General features: G+C 32.4%; 1 protein-coding gene across 1 annotated transcript in view; it reads left to right on the top strand.

Moving 5' to 3' along the window:
- Positions 1-19,085, top strand: part of LOC127711453 (fibrillin-1-like) — a gene marked incomplete at its 5' end in the record, with an annotated part of 283,783 nt that overhangs the window by 259,295 nt on the left and 5,403 nt on the right. Inside the window, 11 exons of the mRNA XM_052217522.1 lie at positions 621-728; positions 1,229-1,336; positions 5,661-5,768; positions 7,221-7,328; positions 8,441-8,548; positions 9,031-9,135; positions 9,767-9,874; positions 12,034-12,141; positions 12,899-13,006; positions 16,291-16,398; positions 16,989-17,093. Coding sequence (XP_052073482.1) covers positions 621-728; positions 1,229-1,336; positions 5,661-5,768; positions 7,221-7,328; positions 8,441-8,548; positions 9,031-9,135; positions 9,767-9,874; positions 12,034-12,141; positions 12,899-13,006; positions 16,291-16,398; positions 16,989-17,093 — 1,182 coding nt within the window. The remainder of the gene's footprint in view (positions 1-620; positions 729-1,228; positions 1,337-5,660; positions 5,769-7,220; positions 7,329-8,440; positions 8,549-9,030; positions 9,136-9,766; positions 9,875-12,033; positions 12,142-12,898; positions 13,007-16,290; positions 16,399-16,988; positions 17,094-19,085) is intronic.

The raw sequence follows: 19,085 nt of genomic DNA, 5'->3' as shown, positions 1-19,085 counted from the left end.
TGATCTACATTAAACATTGTGAGTGTTCATTTGCAAGATAAAGATGAGCAAACTGTAATAAAATTGAGATTGCAACTATTTCACAGAAAGTAGACAGATTTCACTCGGTCCACGTTTTTCTCTCGAAAGAGAGAACCTGATAAAAGGAATGAATAGTAAGTGAATGTTAGACCTAAACTGCCGTATAACAACGAACAGTCTGGGCATAGACTGAACATATCTTACCATATCTTAAATGATTACCGGCGAATTTTTGAATTGTAATAAATTTAACGAACCTGAAGAGTAAAATAAAAGACAGAATAAAAGACTTAATAGGCTTAATAATTTATTCTTCAGCCTGTAAACAGCTTTTTAAGAGCACTGTTTCAGTCAAAAATTGGTCTTTTAGATCCAAATCTGTTATAGGCAAAGCACAAACACAGCAACTTGCCATTTCAGAATGTGTTTGGTCGGATCTTGAATCCAAGCTTCAAATTATTCAACTCGAGGTTAGGATCATATCACAAAACCACCAAAACGGCTTTATTTTTTTCCGTGAATATCAGAACAACTTAACATTATGAATATTATTTCACATGATGATTAACGCTTTTTATATATCTAATTGTAATTCTCAGTTGATCCGTGTGACGGTTTTCCTTGTGAAAATGGAGGAACAAAAACTATATCAGCAACAACCTGTCAGTGTACATGTAGAAGTGGTATTTCAGGATCATCATGTGAAGGTATTTCTGTTTTATGTGTCTTTTTTCATGTTGACTACAGTCGCGCCTTATTTATCATCGTTAACTATAGAATTGTATAAAAAAAATTCCAAGTTACAATGAACTTCGAAATTGGAATACTTATTTAAATATAACCTTTGGTAATTTACCTTCTAACCTGCTTCGCTGTAAATTATTCGAATACCTTTTAACACAAAAGAGCATACCAGTACTTTCTATTGAACGGAATTTATTTTTGATGTTAGAAAATTTTAATTGACCATGTTTCTATAAGTTAGGATGTTCTCAAGAAAAGTTCACCTGAAATGGCTTGACTCTTTTTCAAAGGTTCCAGTTTGTCGTATAAATCATCAATTACATCCTAAATTGATTTGGTTTTGAGCGTTTCTCTCGAAGGTGATTCCATGAAAACAATTCGTACTTACCAAATGTATAAAGTGATTAAGTTCGTCGACAGGAAATATACACACTAATTTGGACTTTTTGATTTTTGTTTTCAGTGACTCCTTGTAGCAGTCGGCCTTGTTTGCATGAGGGTAGTTGTTCTTTATCTGGAAACAGCTTCAATTGCAAATGTTCTAATGGATTTTCTGGCAAATTATGCGAAGGTACGTTCAACAAATAAAAGTTTAAATAAGCAGATCATCATATACTGTGAAACTATTTTACGTTCTTTTGTGCATTTGTTATCTATTGGAAGCACTAAGTCAAGAACATAAATGAAATGCATACTAAAAAAAAGTAAAATAACCAAAATACCAAACTTCAAGGAAAATTTAAATCGGAAAGTCCCTTATCAAATGGCAAAATCGAAAGCTCAAACACATCAAACGAATGGAAAACAACTGTCATATACCTTCTTTGGTACCGGCATTTCCTTTTGTAGAAAATGGTGGATTAAACCTGGTTTTATAGCTAGCTAAACCTCTCACTTGTATGACAGTCTCATAAAATTTCATCATATTGACAATAATGTGTGAACAAAACAAACAGACAGAATAGGTAAAAATGTCAAAATTATGGGTACAGCAGTCAACATTGTGATATAATCTAAATCACTATAAAAACAAACAAATTTGTCAACAAAGAAAACCAACATGGCACATAAGCAAACATGAAAGACAAGAATACATAAAATGTACACAGCACAACAACACATTGGCGGGATGCATGAATACCGAGCCATGCCACAAAGATATTACCAAAAATAGACTCACAAGTCAGTTCAAATGTGTATATCTCAAAAAGTTAAGAGATATTTTTTCGTTAAATAATCATCAAGAATTCTCTAAATATACTGCTGAAACTTACCCAAAGGAACTTACTTTAAATAAACCAAATATTAACAGCAATAACTGTCCTTTCCTAGAGATTTAGATACTTCCGTTTGACACGAGAAACTCTATACAGACATTTACGACAAAAGGGACGATTTGTTTCCCTATTGTTAATTTTCTTTATTTGGAAGGGGGTGTTCCTTTTACACCATCTTACGGTTTTTATATATCCCAACCCGTTCGATATGTCGGTTGATTAAGTCAGGGGTTTGGTTACCACAAATGACTTAAACCCTTAACTGAATTCTTCCATAGATACAAAGATTTGGTTTGGAAGTTTGACTGTATCTGTAGTAAACTTATTTCAAACGGAATAGCACATCCTAATTTTACTGTGATGTTTTTTTTTTACCAAGCCCGGACATTTAATGACGATCGGGGTAAACTTATCAATCATTTGAATAAACGTATTCTAAAGGCTATTATCAATTCAACACTGTAATTAGATCCATGAAATACTGTTTTTATTGGTATTAATATTGATTTTGTTATCGGTAAATTAAAACCACACTAAATATTTTTGTCATACACATATATACAATCAGGGTACTACAATCTGTATTTTGGCATTGCACGAGGTCATGTTTTCTTTGACTGTTAATGATATCTTTACACTAAATCCATTGGATGTTGGATGTATACTGATTGATATTTTATTTCTAAAGCCTGTAGTTCAGAGGTAGTCGTTCGTTCATGTCGATCATTTTTTGTTCCATAAATTGTTTTGTTATAGACTAGACCGCCGTTAGTTTTCTCAAGTGATTTGTTTCATATTTTTCCTGTGGGGGGGGGGGGGGGGGGGCTTTTATAGCTGACTATACGGTATGAGATTTTCTCATGGTTGACGTCCGTACGGTTGCCTATATTTGTTTACATCCACTTCATTTGAACTTTGATGGATAGTTGTCTCATTGGCAATCATACCATCTCCTTATTTTGATGACGATGTTTTCACCAACCGTACCTACGAAGAAAAAACTGAAAAATATATACCACTAATGTTTTGTTGCAAAGACTTCATGAACATAACATCAAATATTTCATTTTTATCTACTTTAAAGTGCCTACTTTACATATACATCGAAAAGAAATGTTTAACATTACAATGACAATAGAGTATTTGGAATGTTTGCTATACTGTATCAATTTTAATACAAAACAAATCAATACCAAAGCTACATGTATTAATAAGAAGATGTGGTATGAGTGCCAATGAGACAACACTCCATCCAAGTCACAATGTGTGAAAAGTAAACAATTATAGGTCAAAGTACCGGCTTCAACACGGAGCTAGTACGGAAATATAGATGAAAAGACGGTGGCCTTACATCCATTTGCACACATTACATGTACATGCATACTCAGAATGTATCCTGCTTTTTACTAGACAAACAGATACCAGTTGTAAATGTGCTTCATAACAAATCTGAAATTCTGCGTGCACAAAAGAACTCGAGCAAATTCACGTTCATATAAGAGTCTTCGGTTAGACTTAGCTCGGGATCCATATATATATATATATATATATATATAGCACAAACATTTTTCAAAAGACAAAAAAAGTGAAAAAGTATATTTTAACAAAACGTATTTGACTAACAGGTCGAACAACAAATGTTCTTAAACCCTGCTGACTGCCATTGGTGATTGCGGAATTCCGCAAGTTTATTGTTTTCTGTTTAGTATTAAATTTATAATTAAGATCCATTTATAACATCGGTGATCCGTTTATTTGTCCACCATGCACTTGCACTGCACTATTATTAATTTAGTAGAATAGAATGATATGCAAATGGATGAAAATTATATATACATTGTGCCTGATATTCATATGATGAAGACATAATCTTTCAATCAGTTTAATTGAGGTCTGGAGCTGGCATGTCAGTAACTGCTAGTAGTCCTTTGTTCATTTATGTATCATTGTCATTTTGCTTAGTTCCTTTTGTTACCTATTCTGATATTGGACTCGGACTTCTTTAAAACTAAGTTTCACTGTTCGTATTGCTATGTGTTTCTTTATTCTACATTGGCTAGAGGTATAGGGGGAGGGTTGAGATTTCACAAAACATGTTTAACCCTGCCGCATTTTTGCGCCTATCCCAAGTCAGGAGCCTCTGGCCTTTGTTAGTCTTTTTTTTTTATTATTTTTAGTTCATTTATATTTTTGGGAGTTTAGTGTGACGTCCATTTTCACTGAACTAGTACACAATTTTATTTAGGGGCCAGCTGAGGACCACCTCCGGGTGCGGGATTTTCTCGCTGCGTTGAAGACCCATTGGTGGCCTTCGGCTGTTGTCTGCTCTTTGGTCGGGTTGTTGTCTCTTTGACAGACTTTTTACAAAAAATTATAATTTTTGTTTTACCATCTTTTTTATAATAAATTAAACAATTTATTATATGTCAGACTCCTAAAGACAAATAAAATTGAGAATGGAAATGGGGAATATGTCAAAGAGAGTTGAATTAAAAAATATATCTGTACATTAACCTCACTTTCAGTTATCTGAGACAAGTGCTTGTGACCATCCACAAGAACTTGCAGTCATCCGATGTTCAGTACTTCAGAACTTTGATATATAATCCCTTTAGTTACCCGTGATTATACATAATCCCTAAAAATTTCAGGAATCATACTAAACCCTTAATTATACACATTTACTGTAACATATATATATATATATGATACATGACCTCGTGCATTGAAGAAGGGCAAGCTTCCTCTATACCAACGTGGCAGTCGTCATAGATTATAAGCATTCACCATAAATCCGGATACATGGTTGAATCGTTATGCATATTATATTTGAACTCCTTGATATATTGTTCTAATGTTTTATATAGTAATAAATTCAAAGGTGAAAATAGCATCCAAAAAGTAAAATAACAAAAATACCGAAGCCCAACGAAAATTCAAAACGGAAAGTCCCTTTTCTAATGGCAAAATCAAAAGCTCAAACAAATCAAACGAGTGGAAAACAACTGTCATATTCCTGACTTGGTAAAGGCATTTCCTTATTTGGAAAATAATGGATTAAACCTGGTTTTATAGCTAGTTAAAATTTCATTATATTGACAACAATTAATATGTTAAAATATAAAGAATAGGGGTACAGCAGTCAACATTGTATTATAATCTTAATCACTATAAAAAAAAACTGTCAACAAAGAAAAACAAAATGGCATATCGACAAAGCACACAAGCAAAAATGAAAGACAAGAATACAAAAAATGACTATAGCACAATGACACAATGACCGGATGTATAAGTACTGAGCTACGCCAAAAGGATATTACCCAAAAAATGGACTAAACGGTAAAGGTTTATAATTTACAAAGACAAATCAAAGAACACTATAACACGTGATTAAGATGATAAACAAGGTCAGTACTTAGAATATATACTTCAAGACCATCATTTATTATTTGTAAAGTTGGTATTGAATATTTATCAAAAAGGTCTTGGTATCTTCTGATGAACTTTTTGAGAAAAAGGACAAGACTTTCTTTGACATAACCCTGGTTCATCAACATTCGGCTCAGACACTGGTGACGAATAATAATCTAAAGTGTTATTTTCTTGATATCGTTTTAGTGACACCATGCAGCAGTAGTCCATGTATAAATTCGGGATCATGTTTAAATGCTAACGGAAGCTATGCATGTTTTTGTCCCAAAGGATATTCCGGTAAACGTTGTGAAGGTATATTTACAGAATAATATTTTCACATCAATTTTCAAAACACATATAAGGTTAATGGTTTGTGTTTATCACATTTAAATAGATTTCTATCAGTTTGTTAAACATTTCGTCAGTAAAAAAAACATAACAAATCCCCATCATTAGTGGTACCAATACTACTGTACTACAAAGGCATTTTCACAACTATTATCTCTTTAGAGATGATTAAGGTCTAATTATTCAAAAATCAGAAAACTATTATCATAGAAATTGAAGCACGTATATTCTTAGTGATGCTTGATGCCAAAATGTTTGAAATCCAAAACCTAATAAAAATTTTAAGAGCTAATATCAACTGAAAAAAAGACAAAAAGCCTAACCAACCAAAGAGAAGAAATCACAGCTATGCACGAGGGAGATAAATTAGCTGTTAAAAATTGATATCTTAATTTTTGTAACATAATATTAATAAAATAATATCCTGATTATCATGCAAAATGAAAGCACTGGCTACGGGATCAGTCCACCAGAAGATGTGGATTCACGATGAGGCGAGTTTGGATAATTTCTGCTCTGATGATATTGCTAACATGCACAAATCAACATATCTAATTTGTTATTATGTGTATATTATTTAAATAAATCTTTCTATTTATTTTGACCAAAGGATGTGACCAATGTTTTCTAGGCGGAAATGGGACTATGTAATGATTTTTTAACACGTTTGTCGTAAATCAAGAACAATATCATTCTTTTGAATCTATCAACTCTGTTTAAGACAACTAGTAAATGGTACAAATAGCTTTCCACTGTTAAAACTTGCAATTTTTAAATTGTTTTATTTGTGTTTAGATTGGATATGACTGAGATATTTTTTTAAATCCAAAATATTATTTCCCAGTCTTAATCCTCTTTGTAAGATTGCTTCGTATTTATCCGTCATTTGTAAATCGTGAACCTTTATTAGCAATATTGCTGATCAGTTTTTTAATAAGACGGAATACAGCTTTTATATTTGATTTCATATTACCAACATCTCAACGACTTCAATAATTGGAAGAAAAGATAAGTAACGCACTTTCACTATTCAAGTGGAAACATAACACTTTTCGTTGGTGATTTATCATTGAAATTTAAGCAACTGTTTCAATAACGACGGGAAAAGAGGCGGAAGATAACAATGGGAGAGAGACACTAGCAACACCATATTTTACATGTATTTCCTTTCATCTTGTTAGGAATTAAACACACTAACATTTGCACTCCACTCAATACGATCATATTTCCAGAATACAACCGAAAATATCTAAGACTATTTTTGTGTGACAACAAGTAGTTCACTAACATTTTTTCAGTATCATTCAGTTGACATTTTTACTTTTTGCTGCATCAACATCATAGAATGTAAATAATAAGATAACCAATAGCATCAACTGAGTTGAGAACTCATTTATATATAAATTGATTTTACAGTTGATCCATGTGATGGTTTTACTTGTGATAATGGAGGAACGAAATCTGTATCAGGAAGAACCTGTCAGTGTACATGTAGACGTGGCTTCTCTGGATCATCGTGTGAAGGTATTGCTCTTCTTGTGAACTTATTTTATGTTCATCCTATACGTGACCATTTCATGTCCATTATACATAACGTTTGAAAACATTGCATTCAAACATTAAAACAGATCAATGTTCATCTATGAAGTATGTTAAAATTCAGTGGGGATGGACGAACACTATAAAATTCAACATTGTAAGAACATTGCAAATTATTCATCTTTACTGTTTAGTCCATTTTTGGTAATATCCTTTTTGCGTGGCTCGGTACTTATGCATCCCGCTAATGTGGTGTTGTTGTGCTGCGGTCATTTTTTGTAATATTGTCTTTCATTTATGATTATTTGCTTTGTCTATATGCCATTTTGTTTTTCTTTGTTGATATATTTGTTTGCTTTATAGTGATTTAGATTATAACACGATGTTGACTGTTGTACCCCTATTTTTGACATTTTTGCCTATAATGTCTGTTTGTTTTGTTCACACATAATTGTCAATATAATGGAATTTATGCGACTGTCATGCAAGTGAAAGGTTCAGCTAGCTATAAAACCAGGTTTAATCCACCATTTTCTACATAAGGAAATGCATGTTTAAAGTCAGGAATATGACAGTTGTTTTCCATTCGTTTGATGTGTCTGAGCTTTTGATTTTGCCATTTCATTAGGGACTTTCCGATTTGAATTTTCCTTGGAGTTCGGTATTTTTGTGATTTTACTTTTTGCACAAATTCATTTGGTAGTAGTACTTTAACCAGTTTAAACTGAGTGAATTTCAATTTTATCTTAAAAATTCAATGTCAAATGTTGTGAATTTAGTTTCAGATACCTTATATCTCAAAAAGAGCAGCACAAACAAGATCTATTGAGAGGAAGTTACTGTTTCAGACGAAGTTATATAATGTGTACCTGAAAATTCAAAATTTGCTCATTAGTATAACGTCAAAGATCAAGAAAGATTTAAACATGGTGGTTAATAAATGATACACCGATAACAAAAAAACTATATTCGATTTCAAAAACAATGATGAATTATAAAACTGATATCATATAAACATGATATGCGAATTCCAATTAACCGTGATAGTTTAGCAAGAGGCGAATTTTGATTTGTGGTTTATTCATATTTCTTTTAAGAAACGCCTTGCAGTAGCCAGCCTTGTTTTCACGAGGGCAGTTGTTCTGTGTCAGGAGACCAATTTAGTTGTAGTTGTTCAGAGGGATATTCTGGCACATTGTGTGAAGGTTAGTTAAAAAATATTAAAATTATGAGAACACATAATTCAATTAATGTTTCAATTCCAAAGAGTTTAGTTGCAATGGTTTTAATGAACTTATATAATTTAAATATTGTTTTTTTTTTTGTGATGAAAACACAATTTCTAAGTAGGAAAAGTGTCCAATCGACTGTTACATAGGCAATACCCGTATCTTAATAAAGTAAAAGTGATTTGGATACCTTCATTTTCTATAAACGAGTTTAAAAGTTTTTAATTCAAAAGTAAGAAATAGTTTGATGTGTGAACAGATGGCGTTATTGTCAATGTGACAACAGAATCATTATGAAATTAATTCAATATGAATTAAGCATTCATCTGAATACAATGTAGAAATCGTTATGTTTATGTGCTACCTTGCTGATAACTACTCTGATAAAGAAAATGATACAATGAAATCTAATAAAAACTGTTACTAATATATAGATTTCTTTTTCGACTTTGCTTAAGTGACATCATGCAGCAGTAGTCCTTGCGATTCTGGATTATGTTTAAATGCAAATGGAAGCTTTGTATGTGCTTGTCCAACAGGATATTCTGGGAGACGGTGTGAAGGTACAGTTTAATGAAATTTATCTAAAATTCATCATCAACGTCACAAATCACAATATCTATTAATGAATGTATCATAAGTTAGTCATATTAATGATTTATATTTTTCTTTGATAATCACAATATCTTCCTTAGTAAAGCACTTTGTTTTCGTCAACATTTTAAGACTCAGACTTTAATTCCATGAATCATGAATCTGTATTCTCCTGTAAGACTGTTTCGAAATTACTGGACATGTGTATATCATTAAAAACTTTTATTTAAATCTTTGAAGTTAAATCATTTTTTTATTTTATGACGAGATACATGTTTTACATTTTACTATTTGTCATGCAAGATCAAAAGCCGATCAATATGTTAATCATTAAACACATTATAATGATATTAGTTAAAGAATTAGCAAGACGAACTCCTAATAAAGAAAAGGTTGCTCTCAAGTGCTTCTGAAATGGAATCAGTCCCTGCGCCTGTAATGGTACTCGTCGTGTTGCTGATTACAAGAAAAATTCAGATTTTGTTGCTTGTTTCTCCAAGATTAACACAAGATTTAATTATTACTTTAAATAATCACCTCATGTATAAGCGGTAATAATAACATCTACGAGAAACGTTCACAATAAACTATCACTTGCAGTTGATCCTTGTGGTGGCTTTACATGTGATAATGGAGGAACAAAAACTGTATTCGGAACAACCTGTCAGTGTTCATGTAGCAATGGCTTCACTGGATCATTGTGTGGAGGTATTTTATATTTTTCGATGTTTTCTACTGATGTGTTTGTTTGTTTGTAAGGGGTTAAAGATAACAAATATTTTGGTTAAAACAGTATCAACAATATAAACCCTCGATCGATCATTGAAACTTCAATATTAGAAACAAATGCTGGATATGTTTTAAACCAGGATAACCTATGGGATAACCTATGGAACCCATCCAACTTATTAACATTGGGTCTTTTTTCACGTTCCTTATTAATACTATTCAAGTGACATTTGACTTCTTTCTTTTTTTAAGCTTTTTGAAGCTGCGAGTTAGATTCAATAGAAACAGGTTATGAATTCCAATCCTGGTTGCATTATTTTAAAAATTGAGTGGATTTGATAAGTCTTATTTTGTTGTTACATAGTCTGTGGTGTTTGTTAATTTTTAGAAAATTATTTTTTCTTGATTTCGATGGACATGTTTTATCAAAGATCTTATAAACATGATTCAGGTGAAGTTTTTCCACTCTAGTTTCAAAATAAAAAAAATCCTAAACTAAATAAATCAATGTGTTTTATTCTATTTCCTGGGCCCATGTTTTTACAAACACGTACTGTTTTGTTTTTGTGCCACTGTTAATTTGTTTTTCAAAGCTTGAGAAATACCTGCATACCAGGAGAAACCGAAATTATCAAATGGACACTGTATGGAGTCCATAATTAAAGTTGTCCGCGTTTGAGCAGTTAATGAATTTGACTTACATATACATATATATAGATATATATATATATCGTAAATAAGAATTACCCTTGTAGATAAAATTGTTTTGACTGTTATATTTAAACAAATACATTCCGCAATAATTACAAAAAATGGTTTAACGATGAATATGAATTAGACTTTCTATCGCTCTCATCATTTATCTTTTTCCTTAACAAAATTATCGTAAAATTAAATTCACGGAAAGAATGAACATAGATATAATTTGGAGTTTAGTATGACGTCCATTATCACTAAACTAGTATACATATTTGTTTAGGGGCCAGCTGAAGGACGCCTCCGGGTGCGGGAGTTTCTCGCTGCATTGAAGACCCATTGGTGGCCTTCGGCTGTTGTCTGCTCTATGGTCGGGTTGTTGTCTCTTTGACACATTCCCCATTTCCGTTCTCAATTTTATTTTTATAGGGATAAGATTAGCGTGACTTTTTTTTGAAGTACTAGGAATTTAACGACTATATGTAATACAGCAGTTATTTATTAACCTATCTATCATTCATAAATCTTTTAATACTATGAATGGTGCACATTGTTCTGCATTAGACAATTAATGTCTATTCAGTGATGGTCAAGGCCAAAATATTTGAAAGTCCTAAACTTTATTCTAACGTTGACAAAAGGATACGGACAAAGCTGAAGGGAACATCCAAAACTCATATAACAAATGCACAAAATACAACATAGAAAACTAAATACTAAGCGAAATGAACCCTACCACAAACTGGGAGTGATCGCAGGCGTTCCGGAAGGGTAGACATATCTTTATAGTATCCGTCACGATGCTCATGCTAGGTACATTGAATGGCTGATAAACGCAAAAAGGATCAAAATTAAAACATCACTCGAAAAGGAAATCACACAATTCTAGTGGAGATTACATTCCTTAATCTAAACTGATTACCACACATTTAAAGCAGGAATTTCAAAAAGACAATAAACGTATTTTCATGCAAGAACTGAAATATTGGCTATTGCAAGTATCGAAGTATTGGCTATATGACAGGTGATTTACAGTCCATCGGCAGAGGTATCACACCTCAGTAAAAACTCATGTGGTCTAAGCATAATATTTATTGATAAATATAAATCAACGATACGGTTTTTTTCAAGCCTCGATGAAGTTTACGGAAGCAAAAATAAAGCGCACTGTTTCCGGCATCGCCACATGAGAAGGCGTCCGTCAGTTGTTCAACAATTGTGTAAGTTTTTGTTGGATTAGTTTAAAGTGAACAAGTAATGATATTTAGTAAGCAGTTGTTGTACCATTGGTACACCTCATTTGCATTGAGATTATTTGACTCTGTTCCTCAGTCATTGTCCATTGACTTTGAAACTTTTGTATAGTTTACATGTTACACAGTGATAAATATTTATGTGTCGACAGTTTCTTTATTGTTGAAAACTATTGCTTTTGTATCCAGAAACACCATGTTCAAACAACCCATGTCTTCACAATGGTAAATGTTCTGTGACAAGCAGTAACTTCTCCTGCAGTTGCCCTGAGGGATATTCTGGAGACTCATGTGAAGGTAAGACACCATGCAATATAAATTAAATGTAAAATACAATTTCAAAGATACGTTAAATTTATGACATATTTACGGACGTCGTTATGGAAGTATATTGCAATTTGGTACATGTAGCAACAATCAAAGTTCACGTTATAATTTGTGACATGATAATAACGAATTTCTTTTTCAAGAACAAACATAATGTAAAAACATTAGCTTAATTATCCTTCATATAAACCTCGTATTTTTAATTACCTTTGTCAGCAGATATAAAAAGTAAAAACTTTGAATAAAATAATCTAAAGAGCAACGAAAATCAGTCGGATTTAGGGTTGGTTTCTACCGAAGGCAAAACCAGCTTATAGTTAGGTGATTACTGGTGGTTGCTCTGGTGAAAAGGCATAAGTTGGGATTTGGTAATCAACTTTTCCTATAGTATTCAACTTCATAAAAAGTGCGCACACATACCACAGGAATAGTTTACCTTGCCTGGATTTGAAAACCAGTCGGAATTTGGGGTATTCAATGTTCTCCAACTGCATACTTTATTTTTGCCTTTTTAACTTTTTATGATTTTAGCGTCACTAATGAGTCTTTTGCAGAAGAAACGCGCGTCTGTCGTACAAATTGTATTCCTCGTATTTATAATGCGTTAATATACTGAAGTTTTACACCCACTGTTAAATCAGTCTTCCTTATTGTGGTATCTTATCATTTTCAGTAATTAATCCATTTGTATTCATCTTTCGAAATTGCGGTTTTTTGTCTATTTCAGTAACGCCGTGCATAAGTAATCCTTGTCAAAACTCAGGAACATGTTTGAGTGTGGATGGAACTTTTGCATGTGCATGTCAGACAGGATATTCAGGCACACGTTGTGAAGGTACACGACTATTTTCAGTTCTGTAAATAATCTTCAAATAGTTTTAAATGTATATGTACTGCTTGAACTATACGGGTAATAAGATGTTTTCCTTCTCTTTCAAACTACATTGTAATATTGTAGATCAACTATTTACTGTTTTTTAGTAGACAGATCGTTTTCAGCAATAATTTTAGTACTCTTAAATGTAGACAATTATATGAAGTTTCAATGCAAATTAATCGGAGTCAAGAATGATTAGAAAGACAGAAAGCTCTCAAAACATCAAAGAAAACTCCGGATTGAGCGATACCAATCCCGACTAAATTGAAGGTTCGACACAAGTCATCAAGAGGGGCATCAATTCCTGATTCACTATTGATACTCGCTGTCTTACATGTGTAATTAGTGTGGAAAGACGTAAATGAGTCTAGTAAAGAGATAAATTCCGTCAAGAATATGCCTCTTATATTTTACACTAGACGATAACTAAGCATCAATCAATCAATCCGTGATAAATCAGTCGATCCGTACATAAACCATTAGACTTGTATATTCTACTACCGGTAAACTTTACAAAGTGATAAATGATGTAGTAAAAGCATCGTTTGATAGAACAAAGGAGATACAAGACATGCAGAAACAATATCGAAATTGAAAAATAAAAAAAAAACTGCTAACAAAATTTAAGCAAGACATTTGAATGTAAAATTATCAGATATATATATGTGAACAGATTCATCCATAACATACATCATGACCTAATTGGCAACGCATTATCAATATTCAAGAGATTTTTTATAATGAATTTAGATGCAGACATTCCTTGCAGTTTATTATCAAAACATAGCTGCACACAGTCTATAAGTAACTAATTCATAGTTTTACTTATTTTAACAATTGATAAAGTAAAACCTTGATTATGATCCTACAACCATATTATTACACACAATAAAAAAAAGAATCTGATTAACAAATTAAAGATTCTATAGCTACTCATTGCCAAAATATTTTCAATCAGACCACAACGAACAAACAACTTAATAACTTTTAACTAAAATACTGAATATGAAATATAAAGACATCAGACTGTTTTTCCAATTTGCTGATCCATGCAATAAAACTAGTGTTGTCAACGATTAACCGTTGGAAGGACCGAATATCGAGTACCAAAATCATTAACCGGTTAATCGGACCCTTTACAATTGTAATAGTTTCTATATACATTTTCATATGATAAAGAAATAATCTTTCAGTCATTTAGTTGAGGTCTGAAGCTGGCATGTCAGTAACTATTTGTAGTCTTTGTTGATTTGAGTTGATCATTGGCATTTTGCTTAGTTTCCTCTTTTATCTTTTCTAACATCGGACTCGGACTTCTTTTAAACTGAGTTTTACTGTGCGTATTGCTGAGTGTTTGTTTATTCCAGATTGGCTAGAGGTATAGTGGGAGGGTTGCGATCTCACAAAACATGTTTAACCCTGCTGCATTTTTGCGCTTGTCCCAAGTCAGGAACCTCTGGCCTTTGTTAGTCTTGTGTGTTTTTTTTTTTTTAATTCTGGTTCATTTATATGTTTCGGAGTTAAGTGTGACGTCTATGTTCGCTGAACTAGTACACATTATTGTTGAGGGGCCAGCTAAACCCCGACTCCGGGTGCAGGATTTTCGTGCTGTGTTAAAGACCCATTGGTGGCCTTGGGCTTCCCTTTTGTCGGGTTGTTGTCTCTTTGACACATTCCCCGTTTCCATTCTCAATTTTATATTGAAATCATAAAAAAATAATACTAATATTTTAACATGATCATCGTGGTACTTCAAAGAGATCAATTATCCAGTACATTTGTGACTTAATTTACAATGAACACATTCCAATGTAACCTTAGTTAATGAGCACGGAGACACTGTGTTAAGTATCAGCATGGGACAAAAAAATAAGTAAACATAACTTGTAAAGGTGTGAAGAAGAAAATATATATTGGGTAGCTGTAAACTGATCAAATTTTACGATTTAGTTGTTCATTTCATTTTAACTTAATATTGAGTGAGCATAAATGTAATAACGCAAATCAACCACATCCTACATGTAGGTTTGATAATATTTCCAAAGAAATGTTGATTTAAAAAATGTGAAATATTTATACTGGGCGTTCCAGCACATGCAGAAATGAACTATATTTCTCAACTGAATTGTTTCATATTTTTCATGTCGAGGCCTTTTATAGCCGACTGTATGGTTAGATTTTTCTCAATGTTAAAGGCCGTACGGTTGCCTATAATTGCTTACATGATCATCCACTTTATTTAATCTTTGGTGGATAGTTGTTTCATTGGCAATCATACCACATCTCCTTATTTTTATATACACAATATTTTAAGAAAAGGAGTGACGATAAACGTTAATACATTATGTTTTATAACCATACACCGTGATAAAGTACTGCAGCCATTTCATGCATATTCAGGATTAGAATAAATTAACAATTAATTCAATAGACAGTTCCTGCAATAGGGGTCGACCGGTATTAGGGGTCAGACATTTGAAATGCTACATGAAAATGGGGGTATATTTGATAGGGACAGAAATGAAGCCTTGCAACAGGCCCTTAATGACCCTTCAAAGAGCTGCTGTACAGGTTATTAAGGTTCAAAGAGTGCGACACTTTCTCTTCATGAGGCATTGAATTTAATGTTCCCATTCTGACCAGACGTGCTGCGAATCATACTTCCCGTACACCTAAACGGACGGCCAGCTTTTGCAAGTATTAGACTGTAGGTCGGAAGAAGAGCAAATATGACCATATTTCATTACCTTAGTTACGATTTTCTTTGAACATTAACTTTCATACCTGTTAAACGCGGTTAATCGGTGGAATGATTATACGAGTAACACGTAAAGTAAAGATGTTTAATTTAACAACACTAATTAAAACACAGTGTTCTTTGGGTCGTATCAATAACATATATAGTAATCGTGTTTTGAAGCAGAATAAGCTATACGATTAACACTTCTGCTAAAAAGTATTTAAATTTAATAAAACAAATGTTTCCCGTCACTGGTGCGTGAATCCAAGCTACTGAAAATACTCAATAATATATAAAAAGTAATCTTAAAGCCATTAGCGATTAATGGATTATAATTATGAAAGCCAAACACCAACGACGTAAAACTTATCAATCGCTCGCTCGACTCAAAACATTTAAAATGCAAAATCAACGGAGGAGAGTAAATATAAATAGTGGATAGGACAGTAGTAAATAAATCTAAATTCCTTATGAACTTTACAGAGATAACTTTGTATTACAGTTACACCTTGCAGTGGAAACATCTGTTTGAACCAGGGAACTTGCTCCATTGTAAATCGTTACTTTAGATGTACGTGCAAGTCTGGGTTTTCAGGGAGATTTTGTGAAGGTACAAATTTCACCAACTTTGATATTTATTTTATAATATCTATTTCAAGTTATGTAGCACAACAAAACGAAAAGTTACAAAAACATATATCGTGTTCATTTCAATAGCATTCGCTGTCAGAATAGTAATTCTTGTTAATCGAGGTATAAAGCTGTATATTGTACTAACTGGTATGATACAGTATATTCGTTAGCTGGGGAAGATGATAGTTTGCCTCTCAAAACTGAGGAGACAAAAATGGGAAAATGCAACGTTGCAAATATGACTTATAATCAAAACTGATGTTTACGTATACTGAACACCGTCATCAGTGCTACCAGTGTTGTGTCATTTTTGTTTTGATCATTGCGTTGTTTGACGATCTATGGGTACAGACTTTGGTTCATTTTTTTAGTATTTAGATAGAAACGTCTTCTTTTCCTAGGAAAGTAAACATGATATTGTGTAATTACGGGAAACATACTTTCAATGCATAACAAAACGTGTGTCATATTGAAATAATAATTTTTTATGCAGTTGAACAACATCACAAACAAAACATATGATCATTTCATTCTCAAAAGATTTTAACATTTTTTATGACATTTTAGTGACTCCCTGCGCGTCAAACCCTTGTAGATGTGGAACATGCTCTGTATCAGGTAGCGGTTATGCATGCAGATGTCCATCCGGACTCCAGGGCAACCGATGTGAAGGTAATATAATGTACTAGTTACAAAGTGGCGAATGTAGATTATAAACAAGAGGCGAATTTATCAAAGATTGATTTCCATGAGTGTTTCGTTTCTTTTAAACACATTTAAATTAAATTTGAAAATTCAATATACCAAGAAGAATATAAATAAAAAGACAAATATATGTTTTTCCAATGGACAGATCTTAGTTATACTCTGATTTTTAAAACTGTTAATTAAAGAAGGTGTTAAGTTAGATCGTTAGTTACATCATTAATTTACATAAAAGGCAATTTACTGCTTCGAAAAGGTTCATTACAAATCATAAAATCATCTGTGGAAGAAACTCCAGAAAGGCGGTTTGGATGCGCCTTTATAACTTATCATTTAAATATGCATTCACTTTAAACAACTTTTGATTTTGTTCATTTATTTATCAAATTCTTATATTCTTTATCGGTTTAATTCTAAAATAAGATTATTGATATTAAATAAAAATTGATTATAGATTGAATTAAAATTCTAAACTTCCTTTAAATGAAACATTGGTGGCCCGGGGCTGTTTTCTGCACTTTGGTGGGATTGTTGTCTCTTTGACACGTTCCCCGTTTCCATTCTCAATTCTATCATTCAGTTTTGAACAAATGCGACGACCAGTTTTGAAGACACGAACTGACTATATAATATCATTTTATGCTTTCACGGATGAAACATAAATAGAATACAGCCATGAACATCTGAATTCAATTCGATGAATGTGATATGTTTAGTGAGCAAATCAAAATATTGCCCTTTTTAAACTGAAAAGGTCCTTTTCAGCTGCCTTTCATTTTGATAACAAACCGAGTTCAGATCAGGTCAGTTGTGTTCACAAGAAGAAAAATAACAAAAAAGAATTAACAGATATATGTAAAATTACTTTTTACATGATTTAATCAAGTTTCCTAGCAACTCATCCATCAATTTTGATCTGCGGCATTGTTGTAAATACAGTCCACGTTGCAAGATTAAATGTGGCGTCAATCAAGCGCATCCCATGTTCTATTTGATTAAGAATTTGCTTTGTATAGAAGACTTGCATTTAAGAATTTGATATTTACATGAAGCAGCAATTTAAATTTGAATAAAGTAGGACAATACAAATAAGTGGTATATGTTTCTAATAAACATCATAAAGGTAACCCCACTTAATAAAACTTAATACATGCATGCAAAACAAATAACTGTTATTGTTCGATATTGGCTGTCTGGTATTTTTGTTGTTCTATGCTTATTCAATTGTCTCCATTTATAAGCTCATATTAGATTTACTGCTTGTATTTCAAATTTGAATATAATTGTCTTACTCTTAAAGTTTAAATCAATTTTAAAATTTTGGTCATGACTCATATTACTCAAATGCAATGCAAAAGCTAAAACTTTTCTAATAGAATAAAAAAAAAACATTTCAGTATAAATATATAGTATTTTTCACTAATTTTTTCTCTTTGTTTTTCTTTTTTTCGAACCCACAGATGACGACGGATATGTTCCAATTATCGTAAACACAATCCTTTCCTCTTTCCCCCGAATGTGACCTACCAAATTAGACTTATCACCGGGTTTGTACTTACATGGGCAACACAACGGGGTGTCACATGTGGAGTAGGATCTGCTTACCCTTTCCGGAGCACAATTTTTTTTTGTGGGGTTCGAGTTGTTCAGTCTTTATTTTTCTTTGTTATGTTTTGAGTACTGTTGTTTTTTTTTGTTTTTTTTGTCTTTTTCTTTTTTCTTTTTTTGCCATTTTGTTCCATGTTTATTCTCGACTTATGAGTTTGAATATCCCTTTAGTATCTTTCACCTCTCTCCTATACAAAAGATCATATAATCAAAATGATGTCAGCGTTTTACTCTTACATAACGCTATAACAGTTACGAGTACCAAGATCAAAAGTTTAAACCAAATAAAAAGTAAAATAACAAAAATACCGAACTCCAAGGAAAATTCAAATCGGAAAGTCTTTTATCATA

The sequence above is a fragment of the Mytilus californianus genome, unplaced genomic scaffold (genome assembly GCF_021869535.1).
Source record: "Mytilus californianus isolate M0D057914Y unplaced genomic scaffold, xbMytCali1.0.p SCAF_8, whole genome shotgun sequence".
In the NCBI taxonomy this organism is placed as follows: Eukaryota; Metazoa; Mollusca; class Bivalvia; order Mytilida; family Mytilidae; genus Mytilus; species Mytilus californianus.
This window is presented reverse-complemented; position numbering and strand designations above follow the sequence as displayed.